At 34.9% G+C, this 21,704-nt stretch overlaps 1 protein-coding gene across 22 annotated transcripts in view; it reads left to right on the forward strand.

Annotated features, from left to right (window-relative positions):
• Window positions 1–21,704, forward strand: part of DLG1 (discs large MAGUK scaffold protein 1) — a 275,368-nt gene that overhangs the window by 12,377 nt on the left and 241,287 nt on the right. For all 22 annotated transcript variants that reach the window (XM_058730919.1, XM_058730920.1, XM_058730917.1 and 19 more), the window contains exon 4: window positions 8,124–8,290. In XM_058730919.1, the coding sequence (XP_058586902.1) occupies window positions 8,124–8,290 (167 nt within the window). The remainder of the gene's footprint in view (window positions 1–8,123; window positions 8,291–21,704) is intronic.

A 21,704-nucleotide genomic window follows, 5' to 3' on the forward strand; every position in this document is an offset into this window, starting at 1 on the left:
TGGTAGCTCATATTTTCTTTTATTTTTTAAAGACTGTTTTTTAGACCAGTTTTATTAGAGTTCACAGCAAAATTGAGAGTAACGTACAGAGATTACTTGTATACCTCCTGTGTCCACAGATATATAGCTTTCCTCATTATCAACATGCCCTACCAGAATGGCACATTTATTACAATTAACAGACTTAACATGGGCACATCATTATCCCCCAATGTCCATAGTTTACCTTAGTGTTCATTCTTGGTATTGTACATTCTGTAGTTGGGACAAATGTATAATGAGATGTATTCACCATTATAATATCGAACAGTATAGTTTACTGCCCTAACAATTCTGTGTACTCTGCTTATTCATCTCTTTCCCACTTGCAACCCTGGCAATCACTGATCTTTTTACTGTCTCCATTAGTTCTGCCTTTTCAAGAATGTTGTATGGTTGGAATCACACAGCATATATTTAAGGTCTTCTACATCTTTTTATGGGTTGATAACTTTTTTTTTTTTAAGTGCTGAATAATATTCCATTGGATGCATTCAGTTTATGTTTTCACCTATTGAATGATATCTTGGTTGCTTCTAAGTTTTGGCAATTGTGAATAAAGCTGTTATAAACATCTGTGTGCAGGTTTTTGTATGGACATAAATTTTCAGCTCATTTGGGTAAATACCAAGGACCATGATTGCTGGATTTTATAGTAGGATTATGTTTAGTTTTGTAGGAAACCACCAAACTGTTTTCCAAAGGGGCTGTATCATTTTGCATTCCCACCAGCAATGACTGAGAGTTCTTATTGTCCCATATCCTTGTTAGCATTTGGTATTGTCAGTGTTCTCTATTTTGGCCATTCTAATGGGTGTATGGTGGTATCTCATTGGTATTTTAATGTTCATTTCCCTGATGACATATGTGGACCATCTTTTCATATGCTTATTTGCCATCTGTATATTTGCTTTGCAGAGGTATCTGTTAAGGTCTTTTTAAAAATATTTTTTCCATGAAATAAGGTATTTTCATAGATTAGAGATGTTGCCAATGCTATGTTAAATTATTACAGGTTCTTGACTACTTAGACTTCCTACTCTGATCTTTGTTTCTTTAGTTTGAGAGTTTGTAAGTATTTCTGTTTGGGATGATAAAAGTGGTAACTAAAAGCTAGAGAACATTTTCCTCACACTCCTTTGTGGGTGTTTCTGGAATTTTGTACTTTTCCTTATTCCTGTTTTGCTAACTTTGAATTCTGCAAGAAAGTAACAAAGACAAATGAAAATGTTTTACTTAAATTTAGAGAGTTCTGAAATATGTGATCTTAGAGTCTTCCTGAAAATATATATTTTTTGGTGATAGAAATGATTCTTCTCTGTTCTGTTGGACTAGTTGTATGTGCCCAAGTTTAATTTAGAATTTTTAATTCTCTTGAAATTTTCGATTGTTCAATTGTTTCTATATTTCTAATTTATATATGGTAAGTTTTTAGCTTTGTTACCTTGTAATTTAGATCTTTGTTCAGGAACTGCACTTGTGGGGACCCAGTTTAGTTCAAAACAGAAGGCGCTTGATAGACTATAAATGGCAAATAGAAATAGACTGTGTTATGACTGATCCAGTAGGCTCAACAAAATTAATGTTTCTAATTGTGAAATGACTCAAGGGTAGTTTTCTCTAATGTATGTTTTAGTATTCCTGCATTTTTTTTTGTGTTCTTGCTTTAGTGCATCATTATTTTTAAAAGGAAATAAGTTTTTTCAGGGTAGTAAATAAAAATGTAATTAGTCATTTTAATTATGTGTCTGGTGTACATCTGGGTGAGCTATATGGATTTTCAGATGAGTATGGAATTACTCTTATTTGTTAAATGACAATCATTTTGACTACTATATTCTCCCATTTTCTATATACTTTCATACGAAAGATTGAAGATTAGAGTTGACTCAAGTGAATTGTTTGCATAGGTTTATTGAAGGACTCTGTCATTTTACATGTGATAGTAAATTTGGCAATTTCTCATTAAATAGTATTGAGATGGGACTACTGAAGCATTATTTTGCTGTGATTACATGTTTTCATAGTCTGTATATTTTGATATAATTATGCATAGCCCTGATTATTGGCATTGAATATTATTGGCATGGGAACATATAAATGATTTATACAAACCAGAATTGAAAAAGAATTTTTCATTGTCAAAAAGCTGGTTAATTTAATTTTCAAAAATGTTAATACATGGGTAGTAATAGAAATTTAAAATAAATGTGTGTGTAAGATTTTGTAGCACCTTAAAATGTAGCCATCACATTTTTATAGAAATCTACCTATTTAAAAAAATTTTTAATGTTTATTCATTTCTTTTGAGAGACAGAGAACAAGTGGGGGAGGGGCAGAGAGAGACACACACACACAGAATCGGAAGCAGGCTCCAGGCTCTGAGCTCCCAGCACAGAGCCTGATGTGGGGCTCAAACTCACGATCCGTGAGATCATGACCTGAGCCAAAGTCGGCTGCTTAACCAACTGAGCCATCCAGGCGCCCGTAGAGATTTACTTTCTTAAATCTACCTGTTTTAAGGTGGTGTTATATGATTTTTAAGTGTTACATATTTTTCCTCAGTTTTCTCCATCTCTCAAAGACATTATTATTATACCTCATCTTTCAATTCTTTTCTCTCCTAAAACATATTCACTCCATTAGTATTCATTGATTGAATGCCTTTATTTATTTTCATGAAGTTGGTTTTTTGAGAATAACTTGGAATGTCAGATTTTAGCATGTTAAACATTTTCAAGAAGTAGGAAAGATTGGGATTATACTAGAATTAGTTTTTGTTATATTTGACTTCTACTTATAGTAGTAACTTCTGCTTTACTTTAGGCTAGATATCTTGTGGAACTCAGTGTTATACTCCCCAGGTTAGAAACATCTAAAGAAAAAGTAGAAAGTAATGTTTTGAGTCTTAGAATGTTATTGTAAAAATATTTTTCTTGTCACAGTCATAATCTTTTTCTTTGCTAAATCTTTATAGTTATGATAAGTGTTATAATTATTTTCTGACATAAAATGTAGCTTATAAAGAACAGGGACTGCTGATAGCATGGGAAATAATAAGTACTTTGGACTTCATAAGAAAAGCTCAGCCTGTGTCCAGTTTTTCCAGAGTGCCCTTTTTGATCAGGCATACCTTTGAGAAATCTTTATTGATACAACTGAACAAATTGTAATAGATAAACATTTTCTGAAGAAGTGTTACTTTGTTGCTGATCTTTATAGTCTTGAGATACCTTCAAGATGAGGAAGTGTGTGGTGGACAAATGAAATAAAATGTGTGGAATGTTAGTCAAGATGGGATATGGGTCAAAATTAAAGATGTGTGTGTATATATATTTATATATTTTAAAGGAAAGTGATAATAACTGACAAACTGTCATACCAAAAATGTCACCGCACTATACATGTGTTAACAGAAATATTTCAGTACTTTTGCATATGGTTTTGGTTTGCCAAGTGTGGTAACGAATCTCTTTTTAAGCTGGGGATAGATAATAATCTGGTAACAGTCTGGCAGTATCAGTTTCCCTGACCTCAGTATGAAACAAAGATATTTAAATAGTGTAAAACTTACATATGAAATTCCATGCACTTGACTCATTTAAGCTCTCCTAGAATCTCTCTCAGCTTAATTTTTTGTGATAAAATATAAAATATACAAAACAAAATTTACCATTTTTTAAGTGTACAATTGAAGGCATTAAGTACATTCACATTGTTTTGTGACCATCACCCCTCTATCTCCTGAACCTTTTCATCATCCCAAACTGAAACTCTGTACCCATTAAAACAATAACTCCCCATTCCTTCCTTACCCCAGTCCCTAGTAACAGCTGTTGTTTCTGTCTCTATGAATTTGACTGTTCTAGCTACCTCATATAAGTGGAGTCATACAATATTTGTCTTCTTGTGTCTGGCTTATTTCACTTAACATAATGTCTTCAAAATCCATCCATCCATGTTGTAGGATGTATCAGAATTGTATTCCTTTTAAAAATTGAATAATATTACATTGTTTGTATATACCACGTTCTGTTTTGTAATCATTTATCTTTTGATGAACATATGGATTGTTTTCACCTTTTGGATGCTATGAGTAATGCTGCTGTCATCACTGATGACGAATCAGTGATGTACGAATACCTGTTTCAATTGTTTTGCATATGTGCCCAAGATCTAATGCTGGATCAAATGGTGATTCTATGTTTGAATATTTTGAGATACCACTGTATGGTTTTCCACAATGGCTACATCATTTTATATTTCTACCAATAATGGACAAGGGTTTAATTTCTCTACATCTTCATCAATACTTGCTATTTTCTGTTTTATTGATAATAGCCATTCTAATGGGTGTTTACTCAGCTTATTTTGTCTTAAGCCTGATGTAGTTAAAATAATATGAATATTTGATTTCCAGTCCGTAAGAGCTCAGATACAGCAAATTAGAAAGGACTTTTTAATAGATGAGGCATTTTAATTGACAGGATGTGAGTGAACTTTTGGAAAATCCACATAGGGAACATTTTATTCTATGATCTTTCTAGATAGTAAAATGCTACTCAAAGTTATAGTAGTCTAGATCTCTTTTGTCCTGTATGATAATCACTAGCTGCATGTAGTTATTTAATTAAACATAAATGAAATTATAAATTCAGTCCCTCATTTACACAAGTCACATTTTAAGTGCTCAATAGTCATATGTAGCTAGTGGCTACCATATAGTGGCAGCTGTAGAATGTTTTGAAAGTTCTTTTGGACAGCACTGATCTAGATATTTGTTAGAGATGTTATTGAAGGGTAACACAACAGTATTTCTGTTAAGTGTAGAATAAAAGGTCACAGAAAGTTAAGATTTCAAACTTGACTTACAATAATGGAAAATATAATAATTTTACATAGTGATAATGGGCTACTTTTCTTTTTTTTGGGGGGGGCTACTTTTCTTGAGATTGGTAATCATCCAATTACTCAACACTCATTTAGTGCTGTTGGGCATAATTGTATTAGGAGCTCTGGCATATTTTTTTTTAATAGGAGATACCTCTCCCTCTCTCCTTATAGATCTGTAGATATATATCTCCTACTTATAAAATATGTATTTCTTACATATATAGAAATATATACATAAATGTATAATACTCATATATATGTCTTCTACAAAAAAAATCTGTAATATTTTCTGAAAAATAGTCCTATTTAAATTTCCCTAGTTGTCACAATGTCTTTTATACCCTCCTCCCTCCTTCCCCACCCCCCCAGTCAAGCCTCAGACATTGCAGTTGATAGCTGCGTCTTTTTTGTTTCCTTTCTACCAAAAAAAAAAAAAAAAAAAAAAAAAAAAAATTCTCGCTTTCAAACAGTTTCCTTTTCATGACATTGACTTCCTAAAGAAACTGCCAGTTGTCTTATGGAATGTCCCCTTCTGGATCTGTTTTTTTCCCGTTGCTTTTCTGGTATCATTTAACTTGTTTCGCCAGCCACTGTATGTCCTGTGAACTCAAGTTGGTTCTGAAGGCTTGATTTAGGTTCAGGTTAAACAATTTTTGGTAAGAACACTTTGTAGCTGATGTTCTGAATTTGAGTTCATTATTTTTTCATGATGGCTATGTGAGCAATTTTTTATAGTAACTCGTTTGTAAAATGCTTTTACATAGAATTTTCTCTAGTAATATTCTTAACACCCTGTGAAGTAGGTTGATACTACCTCACTGTGCTGAGCTTAGTTTTTATTAGCTCTTTACTTAGAAAGTTCTACAGTGCTACTCCTTATTAAAAGGGAATTACTTTGTCTCTACTGTCTTCAGAAATTTTTTTTTTAATTTTTTTTTTAACATTTATTTATTTTTGAGACAGAGACAGAGCATGAACAGGGGAGGGGCAGAGAGAGAGGGAGACACAGAATCTGAAACAGGCTCCAGGCTCTGAGCTGTCAGCACAGAGCCCGACGCGGGGCTCGAACTCACAGACCGTGAGATCATGACCTGAGCCGAAGTTGGACGCTTAACCAACCAAGCCACCCAGGCGCCCCCAGAAATTGGTTTTTAAAAAGAGATACTAGGGGCGCCTGGGTGGCGCAGTCGGTTAAGCCTCTGACTTCAGCCAGGTCACGATCTCGCGGTCCGTGAGTTCGAGCCTCGCGTCAGGCTCTGGGCTGATGGCTCGGAGCCTGGAGCCTGTTTCCGATTCCGTGTCTCCCTCTCTCTCTGCCCCTCCCCCGTTCATGCTCTGTCTCTCTCTGTCCCAAAAATAAATAAAAAAAAAAAATTGAAAAAAAAAAAATTAAAAAGATACTAATCTTTTCATCATAGAAATAAGTAAAAGTTATTCTGTCTAAATGTTATTTATAGTAATTGTACATGATTCTGTACAGGATAATGCCCCACCTTTGCTGTTAAATGATACTTTCTCCCCATTAAGAAATCAACTCAGGGCTGCCTGAGTAGCTCAGTTGGTTAAGTATCTGACTTCGGCTCAGGTCATGATCTCACTATTTGTGAGTTCAAGCCCCACATAGAGCTCTGTGCTGATGTCTCAGAGCCTGGAGCCTGCTTCGGTTTCTATGTCTCCCTGTCTCTCTGCCCCTCCCGTGCTCGCTCTCTCTCTCTCTCTCTCTCTCTCTCAAAAATAAACATTAAAAAAAAGAATCAACTCAAAGTATGCCATTAGGTGAATAAAGAATATAATAGTGGTGAACTTAAACATATGACTAACACTCAGAGCTTCTGAATGGCATGAATAATCAATCACTGTTAATGTACTAAGTTTATAGTAATTCCAGCTGATAGCAAAGTAGCTTGATCTTTTAAATTATCCTGTGCTACTTTAAGTAAATGTATGGGTTTTTTAAAGAGTCTTGTCATATGTCTGGGGCACCTGGGTGGCTCAGTTGGTTGGGTGTCCAACTTCATTCAGCTCAGGTCATGATCTCGCAGTTCCTGAGTTAAAGCCCCATGTTGGGCTCTGTGCTGACATTTCAGAGACTGGAGCCTGCTTCAGATTCTGTGTCTCTTTCTCTCTGCTCCTCCCCTACTCACACCCTGTCTCTCAAAAATAAATAAACATTAAAAGAAATTAAAGAGTTTGTCATATGTCTGATTGATTCTAAAATGTACAGTATTTAATTTACTATTTACTTTTTTTTGTTTACTTTGGTGTGAAAAACCACGTGAGGGGTTTATATTGAGGAGATATTGATGGTACAAAGATAAAATATCAGTAATGACTCATGTCTTCCAAAATTTACCGTAACAGGGGAACCTGAATGGCTCAGTTGGTTAAGCATCCAACTCTTGATTTCGGCTCAGGTTGTGAGCTCACAGTTGTGAGATTGAGCCCCACATCGAGCTCAGGTTGGAGTGTGGAGCCTGCTTAGTATTCTTTCTGTCCCTTCCCTACTCGTGTGCACATGCTCGTGTGCATGGACTCTTTCTTCCTCTCAAATAAACTTTTAAGAAAAAAAAGACAAAATTCACAGTAATGATATTAGCTACTGTTGGTTAGGAGCCTATTATGTGCCATTGTGCACTATATATGACACTCAGTCCTTATAACAATTCATAATTAAGTTATCAGAGGTTAAGTAACTTGCCTAAACAGGTAGCTGATTTGTGGTGGAATAGAGATTTGAACTCAGCATTGACTTTGAATTGTAAAGAGCCTGCAACTTTTACACTATGTCCTGCAAGTTCTGATGTAACTGTGACATAATAAAATGAGAAAATATGCACTTTTTTTGTTGTAAGTTTATCTATTTTGAGAGAGACAGTGCAAGCAGAGAAGGGCAGAGAGAGAGAGGGGGACAGAGGATCCAAAGTAGGCTCTGTGCTGACAGAAGAGAGCCTGATGCAGGGCTTGGTCTCAAAAGCCAAGAGATAATGATGTGAGCTGAAGTCAGATGCTTAACTGCTTAACTGACTGAGCCATCCAGGCACTGCTCCCTGTTTAAGTGCATTGGAAGATTGGACTTATTTTACTTATCTGGAGTAAAAGTTTTGGTTTTGAGTTATATTGTTTTAGCAATGCATAGTTTAATTAGACAATCAAAATACTTCTGAATTTTTTTTTCCTTTCTTTACCCCTAGATATTCAAGAATTTTATGAAGTGACCTTACTGGATAATCCAAAATGTATAGATCGTTCAAAGCAGTCTGAACCAATACAGCCTGTGAATACTTGGGAAATTTCCAGCCTTCCAAGCACTACTGTGACTTCAGAAACACTGCCAAGCAGCCTTAGCCCTAGTGTAGAGGTAAGATAAAGAAAAATTTCTTGAAGCTGTTTTTCAGTAATCAATTTATTGGGGCTGCTAAGTTTTTCACTTTATTTATTTTGTTTTTTCATTTAATTAAAATGGATATTATGTGGAAGTATCATAGGATTACAAATAATTTTGAAGAGAAAAGCTCAGAATCTCTGGTGCCTTTTCTTAAAATGCTGTGAATGGTTTGAGGTCTGAAATACTTGCTTTAGACTATTAAAAGAATACTTTGCATGAGAGACCTCAGTAAAATCATACTTTGGAAAGATGGTTTTGCTCTGATATTTTTTTTTTTTTTTTCTTTTTGAGACATAGAATATAGTTTTGTAGTCCTGGGCAGTTTAGTTGCTACATTTACTCCAAATATTCTGTTTTATTTGGCTTAAAGATTATTAAAACTTACTAAAGACTAAGTAAAGATTAAAGACTAATCAGTAGGGACACCTGGGTGGCTCAGTCAGTTGAGCAGCCAACTCTTGATTTTGGCTCAGGTCACGATCTTATGGTTCATGAGTTCAAGCCACTGTCAGGCTCTGTGTTAACTGAGTGGGAACCTGCTTCAGATCTGTCTCCCTCTTTCTAGCCCTGTCCTGCTTGTGCGTGCTCTCTCCTCTCTCTCAAAAATAAATGTTAAAAAAAAAAAAAGACTAATCAGTAAATCTTAAGGTCCGCATTGGTTTCTGCATTTTTCTGTAGTTAAAACTGTCTATTAAAGTTTTAAAAACTAGTTTAGTAATATTCTTTTTTTTTTGTTATGATACACTATTGCTGGTGGAGTTAGAACAGAGATATGAAGCATTTTGTAATGAGCCTTCTATCTGAGAAACGGTCATTTGAAAGTGGTTGTCTGACTGAATTTGATTCTAGTCCCTTCTAGTTTGTATTAGAGAAGTATCTGGAAAATTGAATCAGCCTCTCTTTGGTTAGTAATATATCAGGGAAAAGTAGTGGTGGGCAGCAACAAGACAGCCCTTTGGTAATGAAGTAGACAGTTTCCAAGTTTTCCTTTTTATATTAAGTCACATAGAATTGTAAAATTTTAGAAGAGGGAGCACATCTGATCCCTCTTTTTTATTTTAAAGATTAGGAAACTGAGATCCAGAAGAAAATGAATGACTTGACCCAGCCTATTCAGCTAGTTTGGGCAAGTCTACCCTTGGATTTCAGACCTCTTAACATCCAATTCAGAGTTCTTTTTACTAATCCTGGCCTGAACTTAATGTGTTTCTCTCTGATTAGGGAGAGATTCTAGTGTTATCTGTGCATACTTTTTTTTTTTTTTTTTTTTTGTCACTTTCTCTCGGATCATTTCAGTTTCCATTCCTTTTTGTTGATGTGTCATTTGTACTTATGATCCATCCCAAATAGATTTTTTGAATATTTTTTTAAGGTTCGTTTATTTTTTGAGAGAGAGACAGAGACAGAGAGAGAAACCAAGCACGAGAGGGGGAGGGGCAGATAGAGAGGGAGACAGAGAATCTGAAGGAGGCTCCAGGCTCTGAGCTGTCAGCACAGAGCCAGACTCTGGGGTTGATCTCAAGAACTATGAGATCATGACTTGAGCCGAAGTCAGACACTTAACCGACTGAGCCATCCAGGCGCCCCGAGATTACTTAAAAATCTTAAAAAAAAAAAAAAAATAGTACTGGAAAATTTCAACTTTTATGAAATGAGGCACTGCTACCTAGAAATGCTGTGTGCGGTGCTGGTGTTTCTGCATCTCTTGACAAGTATATTATGGACATGTTAACAGGAGAATAGAAGAGAAGAATAAGAACTTTCTGACTATATATGACAGATCTTATTGATTAGGAAGATGGATGAGAAGTGAATATGATTAAAAATGTTGCTTAGGGCTTGGCACATGGAAAATGCTCTACTGTGCTTGAAATTTATATCCATTCATGAATAGACTTAGTAACGGGAATATGGAGGTGTGTTCATCACTCCTAGATTGTTTTAAAAAGGGGAAAATCTGTGTCAAATTTGAGTGAGCTAAGTTTGGTTAAAGGGAAGTACTCTTTTTGCAGAAGACAGAATACCCTGATGGATGTTAGTCTGAAAATGTAAATAGTTTGGAAACACACTGATGGATGGCAGTCATAAGGATTTTTTTTTTTTTTTTTAAATTTTTTTTTTCAACGTTTTTTATTTATTTTTGGGACAGAGAGAGACAGAGCATGAATGGGGGAGGGGCAGAGAGAGAGGGAGACACAGAATCGGAAACAGGCTCCAGGCTCCGAGCCATCAGCCCAGAGCCCGACGCGGGGCTCGAACTCACGGACCGCGAGATCGTGACCTGGCTGAAGTCGGACGCTTAACCGACTGCGCCACCCAGGCGCCCCAGGATTTTTTTTTTTTAAATGCCTGGGATATTTACAAATTTAATTTCTACTTTTTTTGAGAGTGCTATAAGAGAAGGAAAGTATATTCCCCTGTTCCGCATCTATTTATGCTTAATTTGGACAGAAAACTTGGCTAAGTGACCTTTGACGTGATCTCTTGAGACTTTTTGAGGCATGTTTAGGACTGAAAAGAGACTTAGATCATTTAATTCACCTTACTTGTTTTGTAGTTGAAGAGAATCCACTGATCCAAATTAAAACAAATGTAGAGAAAGTTTTTATTTGACTATAACTTGAAACATAATATGAAAATTATGAAAATACTTTGTCTTGTACAAAATTTTGGTTATTATTGCACTTGTTCACTAATTCTTGGATTAAAAAGTAAGATTGTGCTTTTGTGACAAAATTGCATGCAACACAATCTTGTCTCTTTTACTTTATGTTCGCTTTTGTAGGATTATCATAAAGAGGATTTGTTTTTTGCTTTTTTGCAAAAAGTATTTGAGATTGAGCAGTTTCCAGGGCATGCTTCTCTTACTCTCTTAAGGTGAAAATCTTTGTCTTGTAAAGACATTTTCTTTCATTTTTCTTTCTTGTCCTTTTTGTTGTTGTTACAGTTGGTAACTGCTCTAACTTGACAAATCCTCATTTGTCAGTTAATTTGTGCCCTTGTAACTTTGTTTCTTCTGATGTAGTAAAATGATAATACTGTTTATTTTTAAATGACATGATAGTATCCTATTGTCTTAGAACTTTTTTCTATTTGGTATGTACGTCCCCTACTTTGAACGTATACCTAGTGAGTTGTTTGGAATAATGTTTGCTTAATATTCATGATGGTTTCTGGGTGATGGGGATTTTTTTATTTTTAGTACTTTTCTCCATTACTTTTTAAAAATAGTGAGCATGTGTCATTTTTATGAAAACAAATCTGTTTTAAAATAAGAGTGAATTTTAGAGATGGTAAGGAAGAATATTTGAAAGGAAGCAGGATGCAAGAGTAGGAGCAATTGCCTGATTTAATGAGAAGTTCCAACAGAAAAGGATGCAGTATCCTGTTTTAGTCCTTTTGAGTTGCTGTAACAGAATACCACAGATTGGGTGGCTTATAAACAACACAAATTTATTTCTCACAGTTATGGAAGCTGGGAAGTTCAAGATCAAGTCACCAGTAGATTCAGTGTCTAGTGAAAGCTTACTTCCTGGTTCATAGTTTACCATCTTCTCACTGTGTCCTCACATTGAGGAAGGGGTGAGGGAGCTCACTGGAATCTCTTTTATAAGGACACTAATTCCATTCATAAAGGTTCCTTGCTCATGGCCTAATCACATCCCAAAGGCTCCACCTCCTAATACCGTCACATTGGAGTTGAGGATTTCAGTGTATGAATTTTGTGTGTGTGGGGGTGGGGGTGGTTGGGACACAAACATTCAGTCTATGGCAGTTCTGTTTTTGACAATACATTGCAAGCAGATCAAAGATTCAAAGGTTTAAAAAAAGAATGAAACCATAACATTTTAATGATTTTTCGGTTATGAAGAACTTTCCTAAGCATGGCAACAAACAAAATCCAGAAAAAAGAAAAAGTTAAGAATGCTGACTTTGTAGAATTTCTTTGTGGACCTCACAAAGTTTGATTGTTTGAACTTTGGTTATAGAACTTCTATATCTTGAAAGATGCATTAAACAATTGAGATGCTGAAAGGATATGCTGGGAGAAAACTTGCCACACTTATGAAAAAGGACTAATTTCCAACCTTCTCAACTCAAAAAACCTCTTAAAGATCAGTAAGAAAAACGTCAACATTCAATAGAAAAGTGACCAAAGGATGTGAATGGATTGTTTAGAGAAAAAGAAATACAAGTGCCCCAATAAGCCTATAAAGAGATGCTCAACCTCACTTTGAAAACATGCATATCAAATTAATAAAGTGTTTTTTAACTAGTTTGATTGTCAAAGATTAATTAAATGTGAGGAAACAGAAACTCTTATACTGTGGGTAGGAGGTACAGTTGTGCAACCTTTCTGAAAGACAACAGTATTCATATTCTTTGGTTTAGCATATGTTATAGATGTACTCACACAAATTATTAATATATATTCAGATATATATATATATATGCATGTTCATTGCAGTACTATTTGTAATATTAATAAAAATCAACAGGGAAACAATCTAAATGATTATCAGTAAGAAACTGGATAGGGGTGCCTGGCTGGCTCAGTCAGTAGAGCATCCAACTCTTAATCTCAGGGTCGTGAATTTGAGCCCCGCATTGGGTGTAGAGATTACTTTAAAAAGTAATTTAAAAAAAGAAAATTGAATAAACATGTAATGTTACAGCCACTTACTGCAATATAAAATAGCAGGCATGAAAATATAGCTTATATATCTATATGTTATTAAATGATTGCATATCAGGTATATAGTATGCATATCAGGAGGTATAGTACGACTGTAAAAAGAAAAAACGTAGAAGTTAGGTATATCTGGAAGAATACACACTTAGTCTGTTTTCAGTAATGTATTTGTTTTCAGTTATCCCTGCTATCTCCAAGCCCTGTTTCAGCCCTTCTGAGTTCATTTCAGAAAGAAATTAACTGAGTGGAGTAGGGAAGATAACTTTTTTTTACCTTCTCTTTGATCTTTTGATTTAATGCTTTAAAATAATCCATCTGCTTTAAGTAGAATTTTAGGAGATTGTAGAGTTATAAAATCAGTCTGCTAGGTTTAATCTGAAGTCCTCTAAGCATTGACTTAAATTACTGAAGTAGTTAGTGGGTAGTATTTGTACATAAAAGTGCACAAATCACAAATGTGTAGCTTGATGAATTACTGCATTGTCAGTACACTAGGTCAAGAAAAAGAAAATGGAATGACTGCTAATGGGGTTCCAGAATTACATAGCGATGATGGTTGTACAACTCTGAATATACTAAAAACCAGTAAATTGTACATTTTAAAATTTGGTGAATTTTCTGGTATGTACATTACATCTCTTGTTAAAAATATACCTGTACCCCAGAAATCTCCCTTGTACCTTTCCTAGTCCCTACCTATATCCTCTTCTTCAAAGGACCATCCTGATTTCTATCACCATAGATGAGTTTTGCATTTCTAAAACTATTTATTAACAGATTGTGTATGGTATATATTTTCTTGTATCTAGCTTCTTTTTTCTTATATTTGATAATTTCATCCATAAGTGGAAGTTTTTTCATTCTCTGTGCTGTGTAATATTCCATTGTATGATACACTACAGTATATTTATCCATTCTATTGATGGGTATTTGTATTGTTTCCAGTTTTGGGTCAGTGCTGCTTTGAACATTCTTTTACAGTCAGTTCTGTTATAGCACAACATATACATTCTTAACAATCACTACACTGTGCAAAGTTGTGCAATAAAAACCACAAGGCTTATGTAGAAAATGCAGTTGGGGACTCCAAGCTTAAAACTTGGTGGGTAACATATATAAAAAAAAAAAAAAAAAAGACAAGATCCTAATAAAAATGGTAGCACAGTTTCACACATGGTTAAGGAGTACATAAGTACTATAATAAAGATGGCCTTTTATCTTGAAAATAAATCTTATTTGCTGTGGGAGTGTGTGTCAGGGTTGCAACCTGTGAGTTATTGTGCAGTGCTGACCCAGGGATTTACCTGAAATTGGATGAACAGTTGTTAACACAACAGGTGTGGATGGGTATGAATCATAACATTTAGGAAAAGCTGAAGGCTGAAATGTGTGTATTTTGTGTATTTCTGTGTGGTTCATTTGATCTGGGTGCAATTTTCTGTTCTCACCTAGTGTTTCTCATGGACAACATTGAGCACAAACAAACATGAAATTTGTGTTATGCTAATATTGTTCCCTAACACATCATTGCATTGGAACAAATTTGCATTTTCAAAATGTTATAGCAGAACTGTGTGTATATTTTTTGGTGTACCTGTGTATGCATTTCTGTTGTTTATATACCCAGTCGTGAAAATGATGCGCATATGTTTAGTTTTGGACATGATGACAACACTTTTGCAAAGTGATTATGCCTGTGTTTTGTAATTACCGCCAGTATGTGCAAGTTTCAGTCGCTTCACATTATTTGCCAACACTTGTTATTGTCAGTCTTTTTATTAATAATTTTAACCATTTTGGTAGGTGTGTAGTCATACTTCATATGGGTATTTGCATTTTCCCTATCATTAACAAGATTAACAAACACCTTTTCATATGTTTATTGTTCATTTTGCTGTCTTTTGTGAATGGTCTACTTAAGTTTCTTGTCCTTTTTTTTTTTTTTTTTTTTTGGATTGTCTTTCATCTTACTGATTTTAGGAGGTCTCTCTATCTAGATATGGTTCCTTTGTTGGATATATGAATAACATACATTTTTTCCCACTCTGGGGCATGCTTTTCCAAATGATATCTTTTCAGTATATCTTATGGTTAATGCTCTTTGTGCCTATTAAAATGGTTTTCAGCTCCAAAGTCATAAAGTCGTCCTACTTTATTATTTGTTAAAAACTTTTAATTTTGCTTTTCACATTTACATGTGTAATCCATACTGCAGTTTGCAAAATTTCACATGAATCAGCATTTTACTGTGTCTCCATGCTTGGCACTCCAGTCTAAACCACCCTCATTTTTTGCCTAGATTATTCTAATGGTCCCCTTAATCAACCTATCTGCATTCAAACTTGTCCCTTTTGAAGATTATTTTTATAAAATGCATATCATGTCATTATCCTTCATTGGCTCTTCATTTCTTTCATAATAAAGTGGGAGATCCCTAATGAGACTCAGAAGTTGTAAATTACTTGACCACTGCCTGTTTTCCACTCATTTTTTAGAAGTCTTTCATTCTTTGGCTACTGGTTCCTTGTAGCTCAGGGCCCCCATATAATAATTCCTCTGCGTAGGAAGTTGTCTCTTGCCATCTCCAGCTCACTTTTAGCCTTTTATCTTAAATGTCAGTTTTTTAGCAAATATTGATCACCTATTATATATCATGCCTTGAACAAGGAGCTTGAATAGAAGCAAAGTTCCCTGTCCTCATGGAGCTTACTTACATTCTAGTGGCAATGCAGGTAATAAGCAATAAATTAATCAATTATCTAGTATGTTAGAAGGTGATAAGTGATATGAGAAGAAAAAAAGAGAATAGAGTGAGGGTATCAGGAATGTCCGATTCCTTTGCAGTTTCACAAAGTACATTGCAGGGTACTTTGCACTTTTTAGTAGGGTATTTTATTGAAAATGTGATATTTGTACAAGTTGGAAGGTGATGCAGCTATTTAGAGGAACAACCAGTTCCTCTAAGTAGAGTGCAAAGACTCTAAGGCATAAGGCTGGAATTTACGAGAAATAGCAAGAGGACCAGTATGGCTGGAGCAGAGTGAGTACAGGAAAGAGTGGTGAGAGATGAGGTCAAAGATAAGGCAAAGGCAGATCATGTAAAGCTTTTGCTGGGTCTGGAGCGAAGGAGTGATGTTATTTAACGTAACCTTTAAAAGTATCACTTCTGCTGTTTTGTTGAAAATAGTCTTTGGTAAGAGTAGAAGCAGGAGACCTGTTAAGAGTCTGTTTTGGTGATCCAGTTAAGGATGCATGTAGGCGTTAACCAAAGTGGTGATAATGGAGGTGCTAAGTGGATGAATTACGGATATTTTAAAATGTAGAGCACAGGGATTTGGGACAGATTGGAAATGGGTTGGGAGAGTAAGATGGAGATCACAATAAAAGAATTAAGGATGACTAAGAGGTCACTTCCTGAATAGAAGGCTTTCTTTACCTCTCAATTTATCAAGCCTCTATTATAACACTTTCTGCCTCTGCTTGATTATACTCATCACTGTTATAATTAAATGCTGAAATATATATTATTTTGTGTTATTTGGAGTCCTTGAGGTTAGGTACTGTCTTATTTACTAAATGTAGTACTTGCATGTGGTAGCTGTTCAGTAAATATTTTTCAAATGAAGTGAGAATTGTGGTTCTTTCCATATTGTAATTAAGTAGTAGGCTAAAGGTGATTATATATTTTTCTGACTGTTTATCATAGAAATCTTCCATGTCTAGTAAAATCAAGGGAATAGTACAACACCCATTATAATACAGCAAATATCCAAATATCCATAGGGTCAACAATTACTAACATTTTGTCATATTTGCTTTTTCTATGTATGTATATTTTTGGGAAATTATCTGAAAATCAGTTGCAGACATCCAGCTCTTAAACTATGAAAACTTTGGCACACATCTCCTATGACCAAGAATAGCCAAACATCCTCCTGTGTAAACAACCCTAGTACTGTTATCACACCTAACAAAATTAATAATAATTATTTTATTTTCTCTCGAATTCACTTTTACAGCTGTCTCCAAATATATTAGCTCTGCCCTGCCTTTGTAAGAGGAACAAAGTTTCATTTCTAGTTGAAAGGGAAAAGTATCTTTTACAGAAGAATACCAGCTAATAAATACAAATGGAAAGATAAAATGGGGGTGTGGTGAATCAATATTTTGAAACCTCTGATGAAATGAGTGATTCAGGGAAGGATCATTAATGGGTCAGTCAGGTAAAAATTCACTCAAGTTGCTGAAGTACCCACCTACAGATACTTAAGATCTGGAGGTTGATCTGGAAGATCTGGAGGTTGCCACCTTTAAGTTATCATCACAAGTGCAACAACCTGATATGATACTATGTGCTTCCTGGTGCGATGCAGTATGAAATTCAATATATCATTATGAAGTCTGTTTATCAAAAATGAGTATAATCAATGTTACAGAAATACAGGACTTCGTGGGAGGACTTAAGCAACATCAGGAAACAAATTAAACAAGTATAGAATATGTGGTATTCTGTAAGGCAACTGGCATGATCGCTTCAAAAAGTTAATGTCATTTAAAGAGGAAAGAAAAAGATGGGCAGGGTAAAGCTTGTATTTTGTTTTAATGCTAGTAGTTAAAGTTTGTGCAGTATTTCCTTTCAAAATTGGGTAGTAAGTTTTTCCCTTTTTTGTTACTCTATTTTTTTAAAAAAATTATCACTAATTTAGTGACTGAGAGTTTACTTATGCAGTGTTTACAGGCCATTTCAGTTATTCTTTGGATACTCACATTGTGCCAGGGATTGGGATGATGATCCCTTGAAGAGATCTGGATCCCTCTGTGTCCTTTTGACATGCTGCATTGGTTTTTGAGCACGTCCTTGTTCTCTAGCACAGTTTTTCCAAGTTCATTTTGAACTTTCACTGCCTTAGAACTAGAATCAGCCAGCAATAATGGCTTCTCTTTCTCTGTTCCATGTGATTGCCTTTTCTTTGAGGCATTATCTTTGAGAGGTAAGAGAATATAGAGGCAGGTGACAGTCTACCAACTTTAGCCTTTTGTCCCAGAACTGGTAAAATAAAATTTGAGAAACATCGCTGGTTTAACGACACATTATGGTATTAATATTTTAAAACTATATGATGTATTCTTTCTTCCTGTCTTAAAAAACTCACACATACTCCATAAGAATGGATAATACTTACAACATTATTTTCAAACTGCACAGTTTTAAAGGACACACTCACATACATGATAGATAATGTTTTGAGATGCCATAAGAACATGGATTCTTGTTATAGTCTCCTGATGTATATGAGATAAGCTAGGGTTTGGTCTTTTGTATTTGGAGCTAATACTCACTTGAGAATTCAGCAAACTATATATAGTTCATGGATGTTTTGACTGCCCAAACTTACATCATTACCATGTAGAAAACCAGATTAGAACTCAGTAGTTCAGCTTCAAGGCACATGTTTCTGTATTTAATAACTTTCTTGGTACTTGGACTTGTTGCCTAGATAAGTGAAAGTATCACAGTGAAGGAAATAAAATAAGGAAAGAAGGAACTAATTAGAGATAGAAACATAACAAGGAGCCATACAGAGAAAGACAGATACCATATGGTTTCACTCTTATGTGGATCCTGAGAAACGTAACAGAAACCCATGGGGGAGGGGAAGGGAAAAAAAAAAAAAAAAGAGGTTAGAGTGGGAGAGAGCCAAAGCATAAGAGACTGTTAAAAACTGAGAACAAACTGAGGGTTGATGGGGGGTGGGAGGGAGGGCAGGGTGGGTGATGGGTATTGAGGAGGGCACCTTTTGGGATGAGCACTGGGTGTTGTATGGAAACCAATTTGACAGTAAATTTCATATATTAAAAAATAAATAAATAAATAAATAAATAAATAAAAAAAGAATAAAAAAAAAAGAAACATAACAAGGAAGTTTGTTACAAAAAATTTGCAGAACTATTTGACATAAGAAAATGAAATCCCTCCCTGCACAGGAGCTTCTGAAAATGGTTTGGTATAATCTACCATGTTTTTCTTTGCATATTTCTGGTACTGATTTGTGAAATAGTCATATTATACTAATATACTGTTTTTAGCTTGTGTTTTTACAGCTTTGTGTTTCAGCATGTCTTAATGTTTTAGCTATCTTTCCGTATTAGCCATATTTGCCGCGGTCTTATTGATTGCTGCCTGGTATTCCTGTATAGATATGTCTTTTTTGATAGGGACAGTAGATCTAAAGCAGGCCCTGCGCTGAACACGAACCCTGAGGTCATGACCTGAGCCGAAGTCAGCCGGATTAACCGACTGAGCCACCCAGGCACCCCCAAACTCAGTACATTTTTGATCTTTGGTGCCACCTAGCCTATAATTCTGTATCCCTGAAGCAGACCTCTGCTTCAGTTCATACTATGGACTTTGGAAGACAGCTGACAAAATTTTATAACTTTATGAACTATTAAAATTTTGAATCCCTGCCTGTGAAATAATAATCAGATGTATTGATGGTCAGTGTCTTTTCCTGTTTCCTTTATCATTGAACTCAAGGTTCTTATCCTTCTTGATGCTCTATTTTTCTAGCAGACAGCTCTATCTCAGAGACAATACATCACAGAGATGCTACTCTGAACTCTAATTCACTCTTCCCATCACCAAATTTACAGTGTTGTCTCATTCCAATTTTTAAGGGGTATGTTATAAAAATAACAAATATACAACTTTTGAAATAATGCACAACCCCTATGTAAAACTCCTGTAATTAAAAAATGTCATCAAGTCCAAAATTCATAGGTATACTGAGTGAATTATACATGAGATGTCTGCAGGTGATTTTGATGACCGCTCTGCTGTTATTTTACATTCACTATTACATAATCTTTTATATTTTTATGTTTATAGCTTAGGGCAGTCCTATTCCAGCATTTAAACGATAGTTGTTAGTACTAAAACTGAAGGACGTACTCCCAAATCAGTAACTTTGTAATGGAAGTGAAATGTAAAGAAACCATGTAAGAAGTGAAACAGCTGTCATATTATGCCAAGATGTTAATCTAGAAGAAAACTTGTTAAAGCTTAGGTATGCCACAGTGGTTATAGATTTATATGCTGCAGGAAGGCCTCCCAGTATGTCTTAGATTTACGAGTTTTGATTATATAATGTTTTCAGTAGCTAATTTAGGTAATTTTGATTGTTCTGTATCTGTGTTGGCATCCATTACTATCTTCAGTATTAGAACAATGATATCCCTTCATGTGCTCTTAGCCCCCCCACGCCCTTGGGATTGTCAGAGTGATACATGCTTGTAAAAATTCCTAACTTTATAAAAGTATGTTTTCAATTATGTGAAAGTCACCTCAGAGAATTAATACTAACAGTTTCTATTATGCCCTTGATCCTTTAATGACTGCTTCTGTTGTGCTCTTGATCTTTTTTCTTTGGAATCTCATTCTCTTTCTCCTCATTTGATATCTATAACCTCTTTCTCTTCCTTGAACCTTGGTACCTTTCTTTATCCTATAAATATATTCAAAGATTCCACTAAAAGAAAAACAGAAAAAAGTGATTCTTCGTAGGATCTGATAGTATACCTTCTCTTCATAGCTAAGCTTCTTGAAAAAGTAGTTTACCTTTTTTCTTTCTTCACTTCTCATTCTTTTTTAAAAATGTTTATTTGTGTGTGTGTGTGTGTGTGAGAGAGAGAGAGAGGGAGAGACAGGGAGAGAAAGTGGGGGAGGGGCAGAGAGAGGGAGGCACAGACAGAATCCGATGTAGGCTTCAGGCTCTGAGCTGTCATCACAGAGCTTGACACGGGCTAAGTTAGACGCTTAACTGACTGAGCCACCCAGGTGCCCCCTTCACTTCTCATTCTTAATCCACTGTAACCTGACTTCTGACACTCCTTTTTCCACAGTAACTGCTCTCTTTCATTTTCAGTTATTTACCTTAAAGAAAAATCTCTGATTACCAAAATAATTCAGGCATATCTTAAAACATACATATACAGAAAAATGCACGTTATTTAAATTCAGTCTTTTTTTTTTAACATTCTTTCTCTGAGATAATCTCTTTTAACCATTTGATATATATTTGTTCAGCTAATCCTATATGTTAATCTATTACTTAGCTCATACATATATATTGAAAATGAGAAATATATATATATATTCTGTAATTTCACTTTCTGATTCTGTATGTTGAGATCTGTTACACTGCATTGTATAATGGAGAGCAAATTACTTAACCTCATATGGTACTTGTAAGTATGAAATGGGATAATGTACATAAAACTTAGATCAGAGTCTGATACACATGTTAAGTGTTTAGTAAATGGTAGGTTTTAAAAATAAAGAATTTTTATATTAAAATGTTACATGCTCATTAGTAATTTATCAATGTAGCAAAGGATAAAGAACCTTTTTTTTTTTTTTTCAAGTCCTATCTGTGTGTGTTACATTTTGGACCGCAACTTTTCATCCATTAAAATTTTGTCATGAATTTTGTTACTGAATTGTAACAATTCAGTCCTATCTTCAGGCTTCAGTTGTAATTCTAGTTCTCTTGCTGTTTCCATCGCATTACTTTCTCTATTGAAGTCTTGAACACTCAAAATCATCCATGAAGGTTGGAATAAACTTCCTCTAAACTCCTCTTAATGTTCGTATTTTGAACTCTTCCCATGAAGAATGTTTTTCTCATGCCACAA

The sequence above is a fragment of the Neofelis nebulosa genome, chromosome 5 (assembly GCF_028018385.1).
Source record: "Neofelis nebulosa isolate mNeoNeb1 chromosome 5, mNeoNeb1.pri, whole genome shotgun sequence".
Classification (NCBI taxonomy): domain Eukaryota; kingdom Metazoa; phylum Chordata; class Mammalia; order Carnivora; family Felidae; genus Neofelis; species Neofelis nebulosa.